This window comes from Perognathus longimembris, chromosome 28, assembly GCF_023159225.1.
Source record: "Perognathus longimembris pacificus isolate PPM17 chromosome 28, ASM2315922v1, whole genome shotgun sequence".
In the NCBI taxonomy this organism is placed as follows: Eukaryota; Metazoa; Chordata; class Mammalia; order Rodentia; family Heteromyidae; genus Perognathus; species Perognathus longimembris.
Window position 1 is genome coordinate 50,756,863 of NC_063188.1, and position 18,770 is coordinate 50,775,632.

The 18,770-nt window shown below is 36.9% G+C and overlaps 3 protein-coding genes across 3 annotated transcripts in view; all 3 read right to left on the reverse strand.

Moving 5' to 3' along the window:
* Dach2 (dachshund family transcription factor 2) overlaps positions 1–18,770 on the reverse strand; it is a 494,618-nt gene that overhangs the window by 254,556 nt on the left and 221,292 nt on the right. The window lies entirely within an intron of this gene.
* Positions 15,219–15,740, reverse strand: LOC125343583 (non-POU domain-containing octamer-binding protein-like). Its single transcript, XM_048336076.1, has one exon. It carries the CDS (start codon positions 15,738–15,740, stop codon positions 15,219–15,221), a length of 522 nt encoding a protein of 173 aa, XP_048192033.1.
* Positions 15,780–16,364, reverse strand: LOC125343585 (non-POU domain-containing octamer-binding protein-like). The gene has a single exon (XM_048336078.1). It carries the CDS (start codon positions 16,362–16,364, stop codon positions 15,780–15,782), a length of 585 nt encoding a protein of 194 aa, XP_048192035.1.

Below are 18,770 nucleotides of genomic sequence, written 5' to 3' on the forward strand. Positions count from 1 at the left end.
TACTGAAAAGACTTTGACACCTTTCTTCACTGTTGTATAAAAAACTTCTGGAACTCTTACCAGCTGCTCTCATCAAAAGTAGCCTTAAAGGAATGTAAATTGACCTTCCGAGTCGTGGTTTAGGAGCAGTTCTACATTGCCATGGTCCTGAAGTGAGATGTAACCATCTGAGTCCCCAGTGGCAGGCATACCCACTTCTATCACCATCAAATTAGGTCCTCAGACATCTGTGAATTGTATTCCTGACCTTATTTATGGGCTGAGCATAGTCCCTACAAGATGATACTGTAAGTCAATCACACCTGTGGATCTTGAACCAGCCCAATAAATTGGCTTCCAGCCTTTCTCAACTGCAATCTGAAAGATATGAATGACCTACTAATCTGGGAACTATGAGGGGTTATGCACATGACTGAAGATAAAGACAGTCCTAAAGATCTCAGTTTCCGAACTGGAAAAACCAACAGCAAAAACAACATTGTGTCTTAATTACAACTTATCATTCATGATTCTAAAGAGTACAGGCAACCCAGAGGCTCATCCAGTAATCCAATGTAAGTTCTTCCAGAGTTGTTTTCTTCTGGAAAACAGCAAGCATAAATAAACCAGGTAATTGAGCCACTATCCAAGAATGTGGAAGAAGAATCTCATCTCCACACGCTCATCATGACACTCCAACATAAATAAAATGAGTAACAAAGACTATTACAACTTGCATTTGCAAGGAGCTGCAAAATCTTTATGATCAGAAATTGAGAGATTTTCAAACATTGAGAAAATGGCATCTAAGTAGAGGAAGTAGGTTACTATGAGTGTGCCTGAGAGTATAGTTGAATCCCTGATTCACTTACTATCTGCCATAAATGCCATTGTTCCACCATGTACTCTGGTAATGATAATTTACCTGAAAACAAAACAACATATTCTTTCTGGATGAAAAATATTATATATTCTCTCTCTCTCTCTCTCTCTCTCTCTCTGTGTGTGTGTGTGTGTGTGTGTGTGTGTGTGTGTGTGTGTGTAGAAAGAGTTGAATTTCAACTCCATGTTATGGAGACAATTGTTATATCACAGTTGTAACTACTTTCAACGTCCCATGTGTATCTGTAGCTTCTATTATTGATGATGTTCTTGTATCACCTTCCTGTGGTTGTACCTACACTATCTCTGTAATCTTATCTGAGTATATTGGAAACCGTGTATACTGGTATTGGAACTAGGAAATTGAAAGGGAATACCAAAATTGAGAGACACAGGGTAAAAAAAGACAAACAACTACAAAAGCAATACTTGCAAAACTGTTTGGTGTAAGTGAACTGAACACCTCAGGGGGGAAAGGGTAAGGGGGAGGGGGGAGGGGTATGAGGGACAAGGTAACAAACAGTACAAGAAATGTATCCAGTGCCTAATGTATGAAACTGTAACCTCTCTGTACATCAGTTTGATAATAAAAATTTGAAAAAAATAAAAAAGAGTTGAATTTCTTTTATGATTACAGATGTTGAACCTTTTATGTATTTATTTGCCATTTATACTTCATTTGTAACATATTTAATCAATAAATTTTGCCTTTATTAACTGGATTAGTTTTCTTAGGATGTTGATGGTTGAAAAAAAACTGATATTGTGAAAATGGCTTTAGTAATGAGAGGAATCTCCAATTTGATGCCATACCCATCAAAATCACAATTCCATTCTTTGCAGAAATAGAAACGTGAATACTAAAATTTATTTAGGAATATAAAGATGTAATGTGAAATGCAAAAGATCCCCAATAACTAATGCAAGGATCAAACAAAAAGAATGATGCTGGAGGTGTGATAGATAGTACCTGACTTCAAATTATTCTACAAAAGGTTTTGTTTTCTTTTTTTTGTTGTTTTCATACGTAGTATGTTTTTGTTTTCATACATAGGGCTTAAACCCAGGGCCTGGCAAATGTCTCTGACCTTGTTGGCTAAAAGCTAACAGTCTACCACTTTGAGCCACACCTCCACTTCCAGTTTTCTCATGGCTAATTAGAGGTAAGAGTCTCACTGCCTTTCCTTCCCAGGCTACTAATCCTCAGACATCAGCCTCCGGAGTAGCAAGAATTACAGGCATGAACCACTAGTGCCCAATTACAAAACATTTTTCAAAAACACAGTAGTAGCAGACTTACGTTCATTGTGGTTTTCATTTTATTTTATAATTGTATTGTAATTTAACAGACAAATGGACATTGTCTATATTAAGGCTTAAGACATGATGTTGATTTAGAATGTACATATTAAGTTAATAATCACATCCTTTGCCTTACAGTTAACTTGTCTTATGTGGGTATGAAGAACATATTTAACATCTACTATTTCAGAAAATCTTGAGTATGTTGTAAATCAACTATATTTACTATGCTGTATATCAAGGTTCCAGAATTTATTCATCTTAAAAGTGAATGTTCGCATTTCTAATCACCATTTCTCCACTTTTTCTACTGCAACTTCATTGCAAGTCCTCACAATCATCTTTCTAATCTCAGTTTCTGTATATTCTTTTTTTTGTAGATTTCACATACAAGTAAGACCATACCATTTTTGTTTTTCTGTCTCTGGGTTATTTATCTTAGCATAATGTCCTTCAAGCTCTTCCTCATGATCCAGAAATCCCAATTCTCTGCATATAGCCACAGGAAATAAAATTTTTACTTCAAAGAAAAAAAAGCACAGTACTGTCACAAAACAAAACCATATAGACTGACAAAATTGATTAGAGAATCAAAAATAAAAATAAAGCCATACAGCTATAGTCATATGATTTTCAACAAAGTTACCAAAACTTATGTTGGAGAAAAAGATACCTTCTTGACTAGGAAAAGTAGACATCCACTTATAGCATAATGAAATGAGAACTTTCTCACTCTAGATAAAAATGAATTCAAAATGGTTAAAATAAATTAATGTAAAACATGAAACTTTGAAACTGCTAGAGGAAAACATAAGGAAAGCAAAGATATGTGCATAAGTAATGGATTTCTAATAGACCTCCATTAGCTCAGGAAATAACCGCAAGAATTAACAAATAGTACTTCATCAAATTGAAAAGCTCCTTCACATCAAAGCATACAATTACCAGAGTGAAGGGACAATCTACACAATGGAATAAAGTCTTTGGAAGCTGGTAATGACACAAAAAAATAATATCCAGAAAATATAAAGGGCTCAAAAACTTAAATATCATAAAGCTTTGTTTCTGTATGATCAAAGTCATCAGCTTAAAATATCCTCATGAAGCAGCAAGATGGCTGAAAAGAATCCCTGAGCACTCAGCTGCTCCTCCACATAGAACAAGTAAAGCAACAGGTACATAGATGCATGTTGAAGTAAATGAAAGTAGAAAACACTGGAAATCAACAGGAAGAAAATGGAAATCCATCAAGATCTAGAGAACTGGTACAATATAGTAAAAATAAAATAAAATAGAATAACATTGCACCTGACACCCTAGTTCCATAAGTCAAGGCAGGAGAGTATTCCCTGTACAAAAACTCAGTGTAGTTTCTAGCAGTACTTAGATACTGGAAAGTTGCCCAATCCTGGGCTGGGAATATGGTCTAGTGGTAGAATGCTTATCTCACATACATGGAGCCCTGGTTTAGATTCCTCTGCACCACATATATAGAAAAAGCCAGAAGTGGGCTGGGGATATGGCCTAGTGGCAGGAGTGCTTGCCTCATATACATGAAGTCCTGGGTTCAATTACCCAGCACTACATATACAGAAAATGGCCAGAAGTGGCACTGTGGCTCAAGTGGCAGAGTGCTAGCCTTGAGCAAAAAAAAAAAAAAAAAAAAAAAAGAAGAAGAAGCCAGGGACAGTGCTCAGGCCCTGAGTCCAAGCCCCAGGACTGCCCCCCCCCACAAAAAAAAAAGAAAGAAAAGAAAAAGCCAGAAGTGGTGCTGCGGTGCCAGTGATAGAGTGCTAGCCTTGAGAAAAAAGAAGCCAGGGACAATGCTCAGTCCCTGAGTCTAAGCCCCAGGACGGGGAAAAAAACATTGCATAGTCCATATAGGCTTGCAGCTTAACTTGATAATTGTATGTTTAGCCCCAAATCTATATAGCAGTCTGGTTTTGGAAAAGGAATTTACATTATCTCCCAGTGAATTTCCAGGTGTAGTAGCCTGAACTGGTTTTGTGAAGGGATCTATTGTGAGAAATTGGACAGCTCTAGATATAAGAAACTCCTGCACAGACTTATCTCTGTGGCCTCACAGACAATCCATAGAACTGATTTAAGCTTGTAACTTCCCCTGGAACCAAATTTAGTCCAGTAAAATGACTGACACAAACCAACTGAGAGTGATTCTTTAAAAGCAATGTGTAACAAGATGCTGCCTTCAAGAAGTAAGGGATCATGGAGCCTACTGTCCAAGAACATAGCTTTGTGCAGTTTTGTTTAATTTTAGGCTCATGCCAAGACTGAATGCAGTTAGATATTTATGTGGTTCCCACAAGAAATCTGTGTTTCCACTCCTGTTGGGTCCATAGATGCACACAATGAAGAAGATACTGAGCGAACCTGCACATTACTCACTGTATGTAGCTCTCATTCACACTTTTGAACCTTCAGCTAAGAATATTTCTCAGGCAAAGACATAATTATCTCATATTCAATCTCTGGTAGGAAATATAGGTGAAAATTATGGAGGACGAAAGGGACAACTATTGCCAATCTCTAGCTAAGAAGCAGTGGCAGCAGAAAGAAACATGAAAATTACTGCTGTCACCACACTCACACAGGTTCCATTGTTGGTTCTCTCTGGCAACTAATTTGACTGTGTATTGCTGATGAGAAAAGATGTGAGCACTGCACAGGTTGTGCTGGGATTCCTACCATCATCTCTCCCCACAAAGCACCTGTCTCCATCTCTGTCAACTTAGAAGGTTTTGTGACCCTAAGCATTACTGTTGAAGCCAATGCCAGACCCTCTCAGAGTCAAAATCAATACTAGGAGAAGGAACCCTCATTAACAGATGAGGGCCATCATTCCCAGCACTTGTGTAGCTGTAAAGTCTGTTGTGTTTACCAATGTGCCTAAACTGCTAGGGTGCTCATGGATATGCCATGACCACAGGATGAACTCAGGGTCTTGTTCTCTGACTTGTGTTTTTTGCATACTGCCATTTGAGCAACATGTCCAGTCTAGTAATTTGGAAGTCTTTCAGACTTTTATTTTTGGACTGGTTTTCAGTTACAACCCTCCATATCTCAGCTCTCTGGGCAGCTAAAGCTATAGGCATGAGCCATTACTACCGACTAAGTGTTCTACTATTATTTCAATAGAAACTAGAGGCTCTCTCTAACTGGCATACAAAAACTCACTCATCACAAAGGAGCTACAGTCCTTGTCCAAAAGGGGACAATACAGTAAAGTTCCCAATTAAAAATAAATTTAATACTACATAACTGATATCACAAGACATACCTTGAAAAGAAAACTACAATACAATGAAGAATATGAATGGTCTGAAAGGTCTTTTGAAATATCCAAATCAGGAAGAAAGAGAGAAGAAAGAAAGAATATAGTATTAAAGATCTTTGAAACATTATTAAATGATCAAATATAAAGATTAAGAGCATGGATACCACCAGAAATTTGATGAAAAACACCAGAAATACATATGTGGGGCTGGGGATATAGCCTAGTGGCAAGAGTGCCTGCTTCGGATACACGAGGCCCTAGGTTCGATTCCCCAGCACCACATATACAGAAAACGGCCAGAAGCAGCGCTGTGGCTCAAGTGGCAGAGTGCTAGCCTTGAGCGGGAAGAAGCCAGGGACAGTGCTCAGGCCCTGAGTCCAAGGCCCAGGACTGGCCAAAAAAAAAAAAAAAAAAAAAAAAAAGAATACATATGTGACTAATAGTACTGCGAATAGACATGGCCAAAAAATATTCACTGTAAGGTATTATAGTCAACTTTTACAGAGTACAAGATCGAGAAAAATACTGTTTAAAAAACCCAACATTATCTAAAAAGCACTTCTGAGGAAACTCAATTACTCTAACAGCAGAAACTGGCCTATAGGTTAGAAGAGAACATGATAAAGATAAAATTTTTCAAAATACTAGGTATAGAAACAATAGGCTTCAACCCAATAAAGGCCATACATAGAGAAATATCCAAGTTTTTCCTTAAGATCTTGGGAAAAATAGAATATACAGTTTTTTATACTCATAAATTGCTTATTTGATCTGAGCTTAACAAACACCCAGTTTTGTTTTGTTTTTTGGCAGTCTCGGGCTTGAACTCAGGGCCTGAGCACTGTCCCTGTCTTCTTTTTGCTAAAGGCACTATACCACTTGAGCCACAGTGCCACTTCCGAATTTTTCTATATATATACTGAGGAATTGAACCCAGGACTTCATGTATACAAGGTGAGCACTTTACCACTAGGCCATATTCCTAGCCCCGAATACACACTTTTTGATCACTACTGTTCAATAATATTCATGTAATAACTTGTCAGAGCATTCAGGGGAGAAAAAAATAAAAGATATCTATATTAAAAGGGATGTACTTAGATTTTCAAGTGAAGTGTCAAGAATACACTGTGGGAGAAAGAACAGTCTTGTTGATAAAAAGTGTCTGTAAAAAAAGTAAATAAAGGGCTGGGGATATGGCCTAGTGGCAAGAGTGCCTGCCTCGTATACATGAGGCCCTGGGTTCGATTCCCCAGCACCACATATACAGAAAACGGCCAGAAGTGGCGCTGTGGCTCAAGTGGCAGAGTGCTAGCCTTGAGCAAAAAGGAAGCCAGGGACAGTGCTCAGGCCCTGAGTCCAAGGCCCAGGACTGGCCAAAAAAAAAAAAAAGTAAATAAAAATAAATACATAAAAGGTGCTTGTAACACTAGATGAATTAAACTCTTGTCTCTCAAAATATGTAAAAATCTACTTAAAACCTAGGCACCAATAACTCATGCCTGTAATCCTAGCTACTCAGGAGGCTGCGATCTGAAGATCATGGTTCAAAGCCAGCCCAGGCAGGACAATCTGTGAGACTCTTATCTCCAGTAAATTACACACAAAATGCCAGAAGTGACACTATGACTCAAGTGGTAGAGCACAAAAAGGCCCAGGGGCAACACCCAGCCCTTGAGTTCAAGCCCCAAGACCAGCAATAATAATAATAATATTATTATTAATAATAATAATAATAATAAGAAGAAGAAGAAGAAGAAGAAGAAGAAGAAGAAGAAGAAGAAGAAGAAGAAGAGTAACTTACATAGATTAAATTGTTAAATGGAAAATCCAATACTAGAAGTAATGGAGGAAATGCTTTCCTGACCTTGCTCTAGGTAATGATTGGTTACAATGTCAAAAGCAAGAATATAACAACAACAGTATTATAACAAACTAAGAAAGTGACACCAGCAATACATTGTACATCTGACAAAGGGTTAACAACTATAGGATTTATAAGGAACTCAGCTCAGTAAGAAGAAAACAAATAGCCATATTTAAATTGGGCAACATTTTGGAATTAACATTTCTTAAAAGGAGACATGGAAAGAATCAATAGAATATAAAAAATGTTCACCATGACCAAGAGTATAATAAATGCAAATCAGAACCATAAAGAGCTATCACATCAATTACCTGTTAGGATGGGTACTATCAAAAACAATAAAAATAACAAGGGCTAGCAACGTTGTAAAGAAATACTGTTAATAGGTAAGTAAATTAATTTATGGAGGTTCCTAAAATAATTAAAACTAGAACTACTATGTGATCCAACTACATTGCACTACTGAATATATATTTAAAAATAAGGATTCTAAAGATTCATCTATATTCCCATATTTTATTTATTTATTTATTTATTGGTATTGTAAATGTGATGTACAGAGAGATTATGATTATATAAGTCAGATAAAAAGTATATTTCTTTTGGAAAATGTCACTGCTTCCCTCACACTCAGTTTTTCCCTGCTGCTATTCAAAATAGACAAATTTCTATGGGTCCTTGACTGTAATCCTAGCTACTCAGGATGCTGAGATATGAGGAAATTATGGGAGATTCTTATCTCCAATTAACCACCAGAAACATGAAGTGACTCTGTGAATCAGAAGGTAAAGCATTAGCCTTGAGCGAAAAAAAACTCAAGAACAGTTCCCAGCTCCTAAGTTCAAGCCCCATGATTAACAAAAAAAAATTTTTAAATTAAAAAAGATGTCATATATAGATAATGTCACACTATTCAACCATATGTAAAAATTAAAATTTTATCACTTACTATAACTTAGATAAATATGGAGACATAAAAAAGGCACAAAAAAATCTGTTCATGGTTATCACTAATGTGGAATCTAAAAAAAAATCAGAGAACAAAGAAAGTTCTTCTGAAGAAGTAAAACAGAATGGTGATTATAGATGCTGGGGCAGTCAGATTGGAGGAAAGAATAGAGATGTTGAGTCATAGGATGTACAATTCCAGACATATAGGGGACTATCTAAAAGATATATTCCAAAAAGGCAAATAAGTGAAGACAGGAGATGTACAATTTAAAAGATAATAATAAAAAAGGAGAGTATAACTATTAATGGTTATGTACTTTCTATATTTGATTGCAGTGTTGTAAAACTGATAGTGCTAATGATTAAACAACTCTGTCATTATTATAAACATTATTGGATTTTACATTTCAAATGGTTGAATTCTACAATAGATTAAATATAGAGCAGTAAGACAGTATTATAACTTATTAGATATTAACAAAATCAAAATAAGTTATAGACGTTGATTCAGGTATAGAAAAGTATGTTTTGATTTTATTTCCATCTTTTCTTTCTTGATGACCATTGAATGATTATTGCTAAGTGGCTAGACTTCAATAAATTGGTATGAAGCTCTTGAAATTTGCATGACAGTGGACAAGATTGCCAACAACTACAGGTTTCAAGATGAAAATTATATGGAGAATGGTCATACAATGATGAGAGTATAAGCAGCACTACTAAAAACATAATATGGTGCATTTGATATCATGTATATTTTACTACAGTTTAACAATAAACTTAAGTGAAGCTCCTTTGAACAAATATCATACACTTTAAAAATGACAGAAATATAAAACAAGTTCTCTCAGGTGTTTGGGTAGTAAGTGGGAAGAAGAAGGATGAATGGAGAGAGTAAAGGACAGTCAATCTGATCAAAAAACTTTGTTCACATGTGATAATGGAACAGTAATGAAACTTGTTGAGAGTGTATTGGGAGAAAAGGGAATAAAGGAGAATGGCAGAAGGGATGTGTCTGATCAAGGTATTTTGGGTGTATGTGGACATGTACAACTAACTTATGGTTAGTTCATAAAAATGTGAAGAAAAATAAATGCAATGCAATTTGGCTAAAAACAAAAAGATCCATCTAGGTATTTCATTTGCTTTTTGGAGAAGTATATATTTTAACAAAAGAGAAGTATATTTTGAATATTTCCATATGGGTGCATAGTGCACTTTGGAAAAATTCACCCTCTCCACCATATTTCCATTCTTCCCCTCTATCTTCACTTTCACAAACATCATTTGGTGGGTTTCACTACGATATATGTGCACACACACACACGTGTGGATATATATTTGACTAGCTTCAAATAGAACAAGTAAATATGGACATCATACAAACAGCATAGCCCAGAAAATTTGAATATAGACTAACACAAGTAAAATGTAATTTTACTTCCTTAATTGTAGTTTCTGGTGAGACACACAATAGACAAAATTGGGCTACAGATTCAGAAAATACTTGAATTTCCTTCTATAAATGATCATTTTCCAACTGTGAGAAACTCAGCTTTGTGCTTGACTTTTATCATCTGTTACCCTGGTACTAAATTGTAAGATTGAATCAGTCTCTAAAGTCTTCGGTAACAAAACAATAAGCAACAAGAGAAAAAGAATGGCTAATATGTAGATCAGAATTTTCAAACAGGCAGTTTCTTTGACTTTGCTTGTACAGGAGTGCCCTGGATGCGGGAGGTTTTGTTTGCTTGCTTTAACACTTCAAAGTCAACAAGAGTATGACTTTCAGCTATTCAATTCTGTGAAATCTCCTGTTCCATTACTATCTCATTTAAGTAAATAAACCTCACAAAATCTAGCAGCTTGACAAAGATTAATTTTCCTTTTTTCTCCTTATAGCCATCAGTGGCTCAAAATGAAGTAACTCCTTAATAAAAGACAACCTTTTCATAAAGATACACTATTTTCTTCCTATACCCCCAAAAATATGTCTTTAACTATATGTGATTTATTAAAGGTTCTGTTTGGAACATTCCCTTAACAGTAGTTTTGGCTCACAGTAAAATGTTTTGAAAGAGTTGCTATGAGTAATGCAGGTCTCCATTTCAGAAGAGTTACCTACCACTGATGATAATTTGATTCTATAGATCCCAGTAGCAACAACAACAACAACAAAAGTCGCCAAAAAGAAATACAATCCAATTACCTAAAAATGACTTCTAATGTAATATTGCCTTGGAAAAAATTTAAATTTTATGTATGGATTAACTTCAGAACAAAACCCTGCCACAAGCCTAGAAAACAGGATATGCTGTTCTGATATCTAAACCCAGTTTAGTTCAAGATTAAGAAAATGCCCTGAAGGGCTGGGAATATGGCCTAGTGGCAAGAATGCTTGCCTCATATACATGAAGCCCGGGTTTGATTCCTCAGCACTACATATATAGAAAAGGTCAGAAGTGGCACTGTGGCTCAAGTTGGCAGAGTGCTAGCCTTGAGCAAAAAGAAGCCAGGGATAGTGCTCAGGCCCTGAGTTCGCACTGTCCCCGCAACCCCAGGAATGGCCAACAAACCCCACAAAGAAAATGCCCTAACACAGCACAATTTGTAACATCACAGCTTTACTGTAAAAAAAATGACTAAATATATTTTTATTTTGTATATAAATATATTGTATACATGTAAACTATTACCTTTGCTGTTTTCCAAAATGAATTCAATTGACATGAGCCTTTTACACAATAGCTATAATCCAAATCCTATTTTAAGTAGTAAGCTTCTGCTGAATGATTATTTCTCCTTTTGGAGAAGAAATAATACCTGTCAAGGTGAAATTCATGGAAAATTTAATTTTGAAATATTTTTGTAAATAGAGTCTCATTAAAGTGAGACTAAGCAATGAACCCTCTACTTTATAAAAGAGGTGTGATGGCATTCACTCCAAACCTTTCTCTCTCCAATAAAGCAATTCACTTCCTGTATGTGTATGGAGCTTTCATCCTTTTGACATCATTTTACAAATGCAAATTAATCTGCCTCAGAATCATGGAGAAGAGAGTAGCTTGTCCTACTATTCCTAGTTCTTAAATCAAATGTAGGTGAGACATTGTTAATCATTCAGAAAGTTCACTGTTAATAAGGACTGTATCTTTTAACTTAATATCTTATCTTCTTTTGTAATTCTTTTTATTGTGTTTTACCCTTCTAAGTAGTTGTCCAAAGGAGTTATTGTTGAACAAACCAGTTTATAAATACAGTGCATCCTATCACTGTATCTTATCTGAGTACACTGGAAACTGTATATACTGGTATTAGAACTAGGGAAGTGAAAGGGAATATCAACATCGAGAGACAAAGCATAAAAAGACAAATGACTCCAAGAGCAATACTTGCAAAACCATTTGGTGTAAACCAACTGAACAACTCATGGAGGGGAGAGGGAGAGGGGGAGGGGGGAGGCAGGAATGAGGGAGGAGGTAACAAACAGTACAAGAAATGTATCCAAGGCCTAACATATGAAACTGTAACCTCTCTGTACATCACTTTGACAATAAATAAGAAAAAAATGCTATTTAAAAGCCAGAAAAAAATGCAGTGCATCTTGATCAATATCACCCCCTTCATTAATGTGTCCCATCTCTCCTAACCTGAACCATCTCCGCTCCAATCTTCCTAGTTTCAGAGGATATTCATTCACTGTTATGACTGCATTTCCCCCTTCTACTCTTCATTCATCTGCACCCTCACTTGACCTTCCCCCCATACTTTTCAAGAAAAAGTTTTGTACTATTCATTTTGTTGTCCCATGTGCTAATTTTTCTAAAGTATTACACGATTTGAATTCTCCCTCGTAAGTACCATATTTGAGTAAAACATTAGTGTGTACTTGCATGCAACCTGTATGAGCTTACTTGCAAATTAAATTAGTTATAGCTTCTACACATATGAGAACACACATGGCCTTTGTCTCTCTGGATTCATATGACATATTTTTTCCAGGTCCATTCGTTCTTAGAAAATGATATAATATCATTCTTCCTAATAGATAAGTAAAATTTTTATTGCATAAATGATGCTTCATTGTACCTCACCTAGTTCTTGGACAAAAATGTAAATCTCACCATAAAATAAGAAATGGTATGAAAGAAAGATGGAGGGGAATAGAGGGAATGAAATATTAAGAATTTTTTTTCAGGATACTTGGTATTGTGTTAATCTGAGTACTATTATGGAATTCTTTAGGAGCTCTGATTTAGAAGTAAGAGTATCTATGAATTCTTCTTTAACTAGTTTAAAATACCAGAATGAACCGGTGGCAGAGTTACTAATCAGCACAACAAAATGGAAGCACATTGAATATTTTCATAATCTAAATTTAAAAGGGAAACTTTTTTTAATATTGGCAAGATACAATATGTTAAAAATACTTTTTTTCCTTCATAGATCAATCCTGCTTCCAATGCATATTTTTAGGAAAGCTTTGAAGGTGTCCAGTATGAAAAGGAGAGAAGTCAGGTCAACTGGTCATCATAGTAATGCAATTTCTATTTACTTTGCAATTTACATTGAGCCACAGGAAAAGTAGTCATTCCAAATTAGCTTCAAAGTAACTTTAAGGAAGGGTTTTTACCTTTTCTTAAACCTGTACTGAAAGGCTATTACTTCCTTTATCTTCTGGTCTCCCAGAAAGTCCATACTTGTGTTTAACCTAAACTACTTATTTAGTCTTTATGTATAACATATTATGAGACTTTTTTTCAATGAGCATTAGCACCTAAAGAGTATAAACTCTCTGACAGCTTCTTTTAAATCCTTGTGGTTACATGAGCATTTCCCAACATCCTCCTTCATAACTGCACACATTATAATTTACACATTAAATATACAAGAGGATTTCACCTTACGCTTCCTGCCAAGAATAATCATTTGAACTATTTTCTATCTCTTTATAAAAGTATAGTTATAAATACGAAAATAGCAGCAAAGGAAAGGTGTTCAGAAAGCATTCAGAATAATCTTCCCCATGTAAATGCAGCAAAACTGAGGAAGAAGAGAAAGAGGTATGGGGGCTGATGACAGATCATTTGTGGGGGATGACAGAAAACATGTCAAATGCATAGCACAACACATTGAACTAAAATGTCATAGATCTATCTACGCAACCCAAGCACAATCACTATTGCCTTTATACAGGGAGCACAGTAAATTTCACAAATATTCCTTGGTTTCTATTGGGCAAAAGCCAGCTATGAAATATATATGGAAAAGGTGAATTATTGTTTGTACTTCCCATGGATTGAGGCTATCTAACAACATAGCAACCAGATTTTCCCTGAAGACAAATAGTATGCTCCTTTAATTTGTCTTTTGTTGCAAACTGAATATGTATAGTCTAATCTGGGGAGTCTCTTCGTCCACATTACAGGTGCTTCCCTTGTGCTAATTAAACATGGTCATTGTGCAATTGTTGGTGCTCTAAAATTGTTGGTTAATCACTCCTGACTAAGAACCACAGAAAGTCTAAGTTGTGTTCCAGATAAAGAGCAATGTGTTCAAGATGTTTCCACCCTCTGTCCTCTGGAACATTCTACTGGAAATCTATGTCTATTTTTCAAGATTTCTCCCTTAAAAAGGCATGGTTTTTACGATGTTCTTCTTTGAAGAAATAAGCATGGCTGTAGAATATTGACAAAAGATGTTCCGGAAGGAAATATTTTATATATTAAGGGTGAAATTCAAAGTGAAAACTGCAGGGATTTTTGCCCAAATCTTGCTACATGTATTAAGGAAGTTCTTTAGGTTATGTTTTGCCATTTCTTATTGCTCCTGAGATGCACTGATTAATCCTGAGGTGTACATAAAGAAACTACTAAAATTCAACTTATAATTTTTAATGTTTGTGGAAATAGTAACCTATTACCCAAACAATGGACACCAGATTTTTGAAAGAATGCATTAAAAAAAACTAAAGAACTTGGGTGGTACATATACACAATGGAATTTTATGCCTCTATCAGAAAGAATGACATTGCCCCATTTGTTTTTTTTTTTGTTTGTTTGTTTTAAAGGCTTAAAACGTATTTTAATAAGTTGATGCTGCATTATTGATCCATTTCTCAGAAAAACTCCAAATTTTCAGATATTAGGGACAAATCAAACATAATACAACAATTTTTTTTAAAATGCACAGCATTAACTACCTAAGATAGGCAAGGCTAAGAGCTACTGTTAGACCATCAGCATACAGCAACCCTGGTCCCATGTTTATTCTGGGCCTATCAAGAAAAGCTGTGAAGGTCAATATCATAGACACAAGAGGGTCAATTCTTGGGTTGTCTTTACTCAAGAAAAAGATGGAGGCAAGTTAACACAAGTTTGTTTTTTAAGATATGCTAAAATGAAAACCTCTAAGAGAAAATGTCTTTCTTAGGACATAAAAGGGTGATATATGGGCTATAACAAAGCCATACATATGCAGTCAGTGACCTCTGGACATTTGCCTGAATTCCCACCTAGGAGTGAATGGAGAAATGAGTCTAGGTCATTGGGGGATGTTTGGTTTTTGTGGTATATGTGGCAGTGACTCTGGGTTGAGGGGTTTAGGGATGAGAGCAAATAAAACATGATGGACAAAAAAGCAGAATGATCAAGATTATCAGGGCTTATGATCCAGTTTGTTATGCCCCAGGCCCCAACAATTACACGGAGACTTCAGGAATGTAGCACATGATTGATTTAACAATATACCACACAGAACTGACTGGTTAACTATCACTCCTCCCTTGCCCCCCACCTCCAAGTATACTCTCCAGAGTAGCACAGGCAAGAAAGACCTATCTATTGGGAGAATCCCTAACAATTTTCCAGGGTAGAATTCTGGCTAGTCCACAAAGGGTCCTTCTTTTAAGGGTTTTTGGAAACTAGACACTGCAACTTTTATTAGTATCGGCGACGTTTGTTTGGAGCAAATTCAGCTCCAGGAGCGGCACGATTGAAAGCAGGAGGCGTTCCACCAATTGCCCCAATTCCTTCCATTGTAGCAGCTTGGCCAAAGCGTTCAGTTGTTGGAGGGGTCAGTCCCAAGGTTCCATCTGGCATCATAGTAGCAGGTCCTGGAGGAGCTGGGGTACCAGCTGGCACAGGAGCAGGGGGCAATGCACCTCTGTTGTTTATGCCCATAGCACCTCCCATAGCCATCTGGCCCATTCGTATCTCTTGCTCTCTCGCATCAGGGAAGGTTCCCTTGAATCCTTCCTGCTGTCGCCGCATCATTTCTTGTTGTGGCCGCATTTCTTTCTCATGGCGCCTGCGTTCCTCCTGCTGCCTGAGCTCCAGCTGCTTTCGTTTTTGGACTTCTTGGTTATGCAACTCTTCCATTCTCCTAAGTTCTTCCTGGCGCCTCATCAAATCCTGCCTCATTAGCATGACCTGGTGCTCATGGCGAGCTGCCTCCATCTCCATCTCCAGCTTCTCATGAGCCTACTTGATGTTGCGGTCCGCTTAGTCCTGCTGCTGCTTCTCCATTTCAGTGAGTGCCTTCCAGCGCATGGCATACTCATACTCAAAGGAGCCAGGCTGTGCAAATCTGGGTGGCTTCTCTCGTTCCTTATGAAATTGTTGGGTTTTTATAACCAACTTTTCTGGAAGCCCCTCTTCATCATCTAACTGGTCCATGGGCTCCACAGTCACAGGCCGAGGAAATGTGGTTAGCAGGAAGGAACCTTCACTGCACCTGTCCAGAGCTTTCCGAGCAGCTGGCTTCCCTGAGAACTCAACGATGCCTTTTCCTGAGGGCCTTCCTCGATCATCCACAATGACTACAGCCCTTTCCACTTGGCCAAACACAGAAAAGGCTTCCTCCAAAAGCTCATTGGACACATACTGAGGAAGGTTTCGGACAGTAAGGGATGCACTGTGGCAGGCAAAGCGCACGCGCAACTGTTTTCCAAGGAGTAGCATGTTGTCCAGCTCCAGTTTGGCAATCTCCGCAAGGGTTCGTGTTTCCAGGTGGATAAAGCCAAAGCCTTTATCCTTGTGAATGAAAACTTCTCCTGCCTTCCCATATTTTTCAAATAGTTTCCTCATTTCTTCCTCAGTGATGTCAGGAGGAAGATTGCCCACGAAGAGACGGCTTCATTGGGTGAAGGTCTTCTCTCCTGGTTTCCTGAAATTCTGCAGGTCAATAGTTAAGCCTTCATTTTGACTACTGGCCTGTTGTCCATTTGCAGGTATTGGTGGTGGTGGTGGCTGCTGTTGTTGCTGCTGGTGGTGATGTTGATGGTGCTTCCTTGGAATATGGTTCTGCTTCTCCAAATTAAAGGTTTTATTGCTCTGCATTTTTCACCCTCAACTTCGATTCTTGACAGCGAAGTGCTCGCCAGGCCCCCTCTAACCTCGACTTTTCCTCTACCAATACTTCTCTCCTCGGAGTAACGGCGACGCTACATGGCCTCTACCGTCCCCGACATTGCCCCATTTGTAAGGAAATGGAAGGACTTGGAAAAAATTATACTAAGTGAAGTGAGCCAGACCCAAAGAAACATGGACTCTATGGTCTCCCTTATAGGGAATAATTAGCACAGGTTTAGGCAAGTCACAGCAGAGGCTCACAGGTGCCCAATAGCTATACCCTTATGAACACATAAGGTAATGCTAAGTGAAATGAACTCCATGTTATGGAAACGATTGTTATATCACAGTTGTAACTACTTTCAACGTGCCATATGTAACTGTAGCCTCTATTATTGATGATCTTCCTGTATCACCTTCCTGTGGTTGTACCTACACTATCTCTGTATCTTATCTGAGTATATTGGAAACCGGGTATACTGGTATTAGAACTAGGAAATTGGAAGGGAATACCAAAATCGAGAGACACAGGGTAAAAAATAGATAAACAACTACAAAAGAAATACTTGAAAAATGGTTTGGTGTAAATGAACTGAACAAGTGAACAACTCATAGTTGGGGGGAAGGGAAAGGGGGAGGGGGAAATGAGGGACAAGGTAACAAACAGTACAAGAAATGTATCCAATGCCTAATGTATGAAACTGTAACCTCTCTGTAATTCAGTTTGATAATAAAAAAATACAAAAAAAAAAAAGAACTTGGAGTTGAATGCAAGAGACAAAGAGAAAACAGGGTGTAGGGCAGAGAGGGAAGGAACATTAACTGAAAATTAGCATTCAAAGATGATATTAAGAGACTACAAATTGGACCATGAGTTTGTTATTTGTGATGTGAAAGCAGGAAACCGCTTGTACTCACTTTCAAGCTCCACTTGCAAATATGACCAATTCTAGCTTCACATGAAGGACCTCATATTGGTAGCTTGAAATCAGCCATGATAGGACTATGTAAACATGGAAAGCAGCAATACTACATATCAGGATAACATCCATTCCCCACCCCATTGTTCAATATTTACCAGCAGAAAATTGTTTGAAAACAAAGGATTGGAATCCTGTCTTCTAAATAAAAATGCTTGCTGTGAATTACCAGCTTGGTTTTATATATAAATGTAGATAAAAATATATATGCAAAAGAAATAATTAAGTAAATTAAAATTTTGATATTAGCCAAACTTATCTTTGAAAAACCTATTCGCTGAAATATATGGAAACATATTTCCCTCAACATGTAGGGCATATTAAAATGAGCATAGAAGTACGACAGTGTTATGTCCGAATTGGAACTCATATTACTATCTATATTCTTTGGCAAGTTTCCCAACTATTTTTGCCCATTAATAATATATGTAAAAATTGTGTTATATATGTCTAATGATTTGATATTGTAGGATTTTCTGGATCTTTCTAAATGTCCCAATACTGACTGCTATCAAAATGATTTATGGAGTATCAATAGTAATACTCATTTCTATAGACTTATTTTCTCATTTACTTTCCATTATCAGAAATTCTCCTTTTCTATATATTAACTAACCATTGAGTATTGAGTTGCAATTGTATTGAGTTGTATTGAGTTTCAATGATAATCCAGTTTTTTTTCTAGGCAACAATGTTCTATCTTCTACTGATAATTGGCTATTTCAAATCAATAGTTGAGTAGGAAGTTTGAAAATAAACATGCAAGGCACACATAGTTTGTTAATACACAAAGCTGGCAGATAAGACTTTTGATATGACAAAATAATTTAAAATGCTGATCAATTTGAAACATTTTAAAATTGTCTATTATCAGAAAGTACAAAGAAACTAAGGTCTTGGACTCTATACCTCAGACACATGGAGATATACCATATATAACATATTCCTTTCTCCCCACCCCTGGTGTCAGTCTAGGCACTTGAACTCAAGGCCTGGGAATTGTGCCTGAGCTTTTTTGCTCAGGCTAGCCCTCCATCATTTGAGATATAGCTCTGCTTCTGGCTTTTTCTAGATTAATTGGAGATAAGGGAATCATGGATTTCCTGCCCAAGTTCACTTCAAACCAAGATCCTTAGATCTCAGCCTCTTGAATAACTGGGAT

What these genes read in the sequence shown, in the direction of transcription:
- LOC125343583 (XM_048336076.1), bottom strand. Translation starts at nt 15,740, where the DNA reads ATGGAGATGGAGGCAGCTCGCCATGAGCACCAGGTCATGCTAATGAGG.
- LOC125343585 (XM_048336078.1), bottom strand. Translation starts at nt 16,364, where the DNA reads ATGAGGAAACTATTTGAAAAATATGGGAAGGCAGGAGAAGTTTTCATT.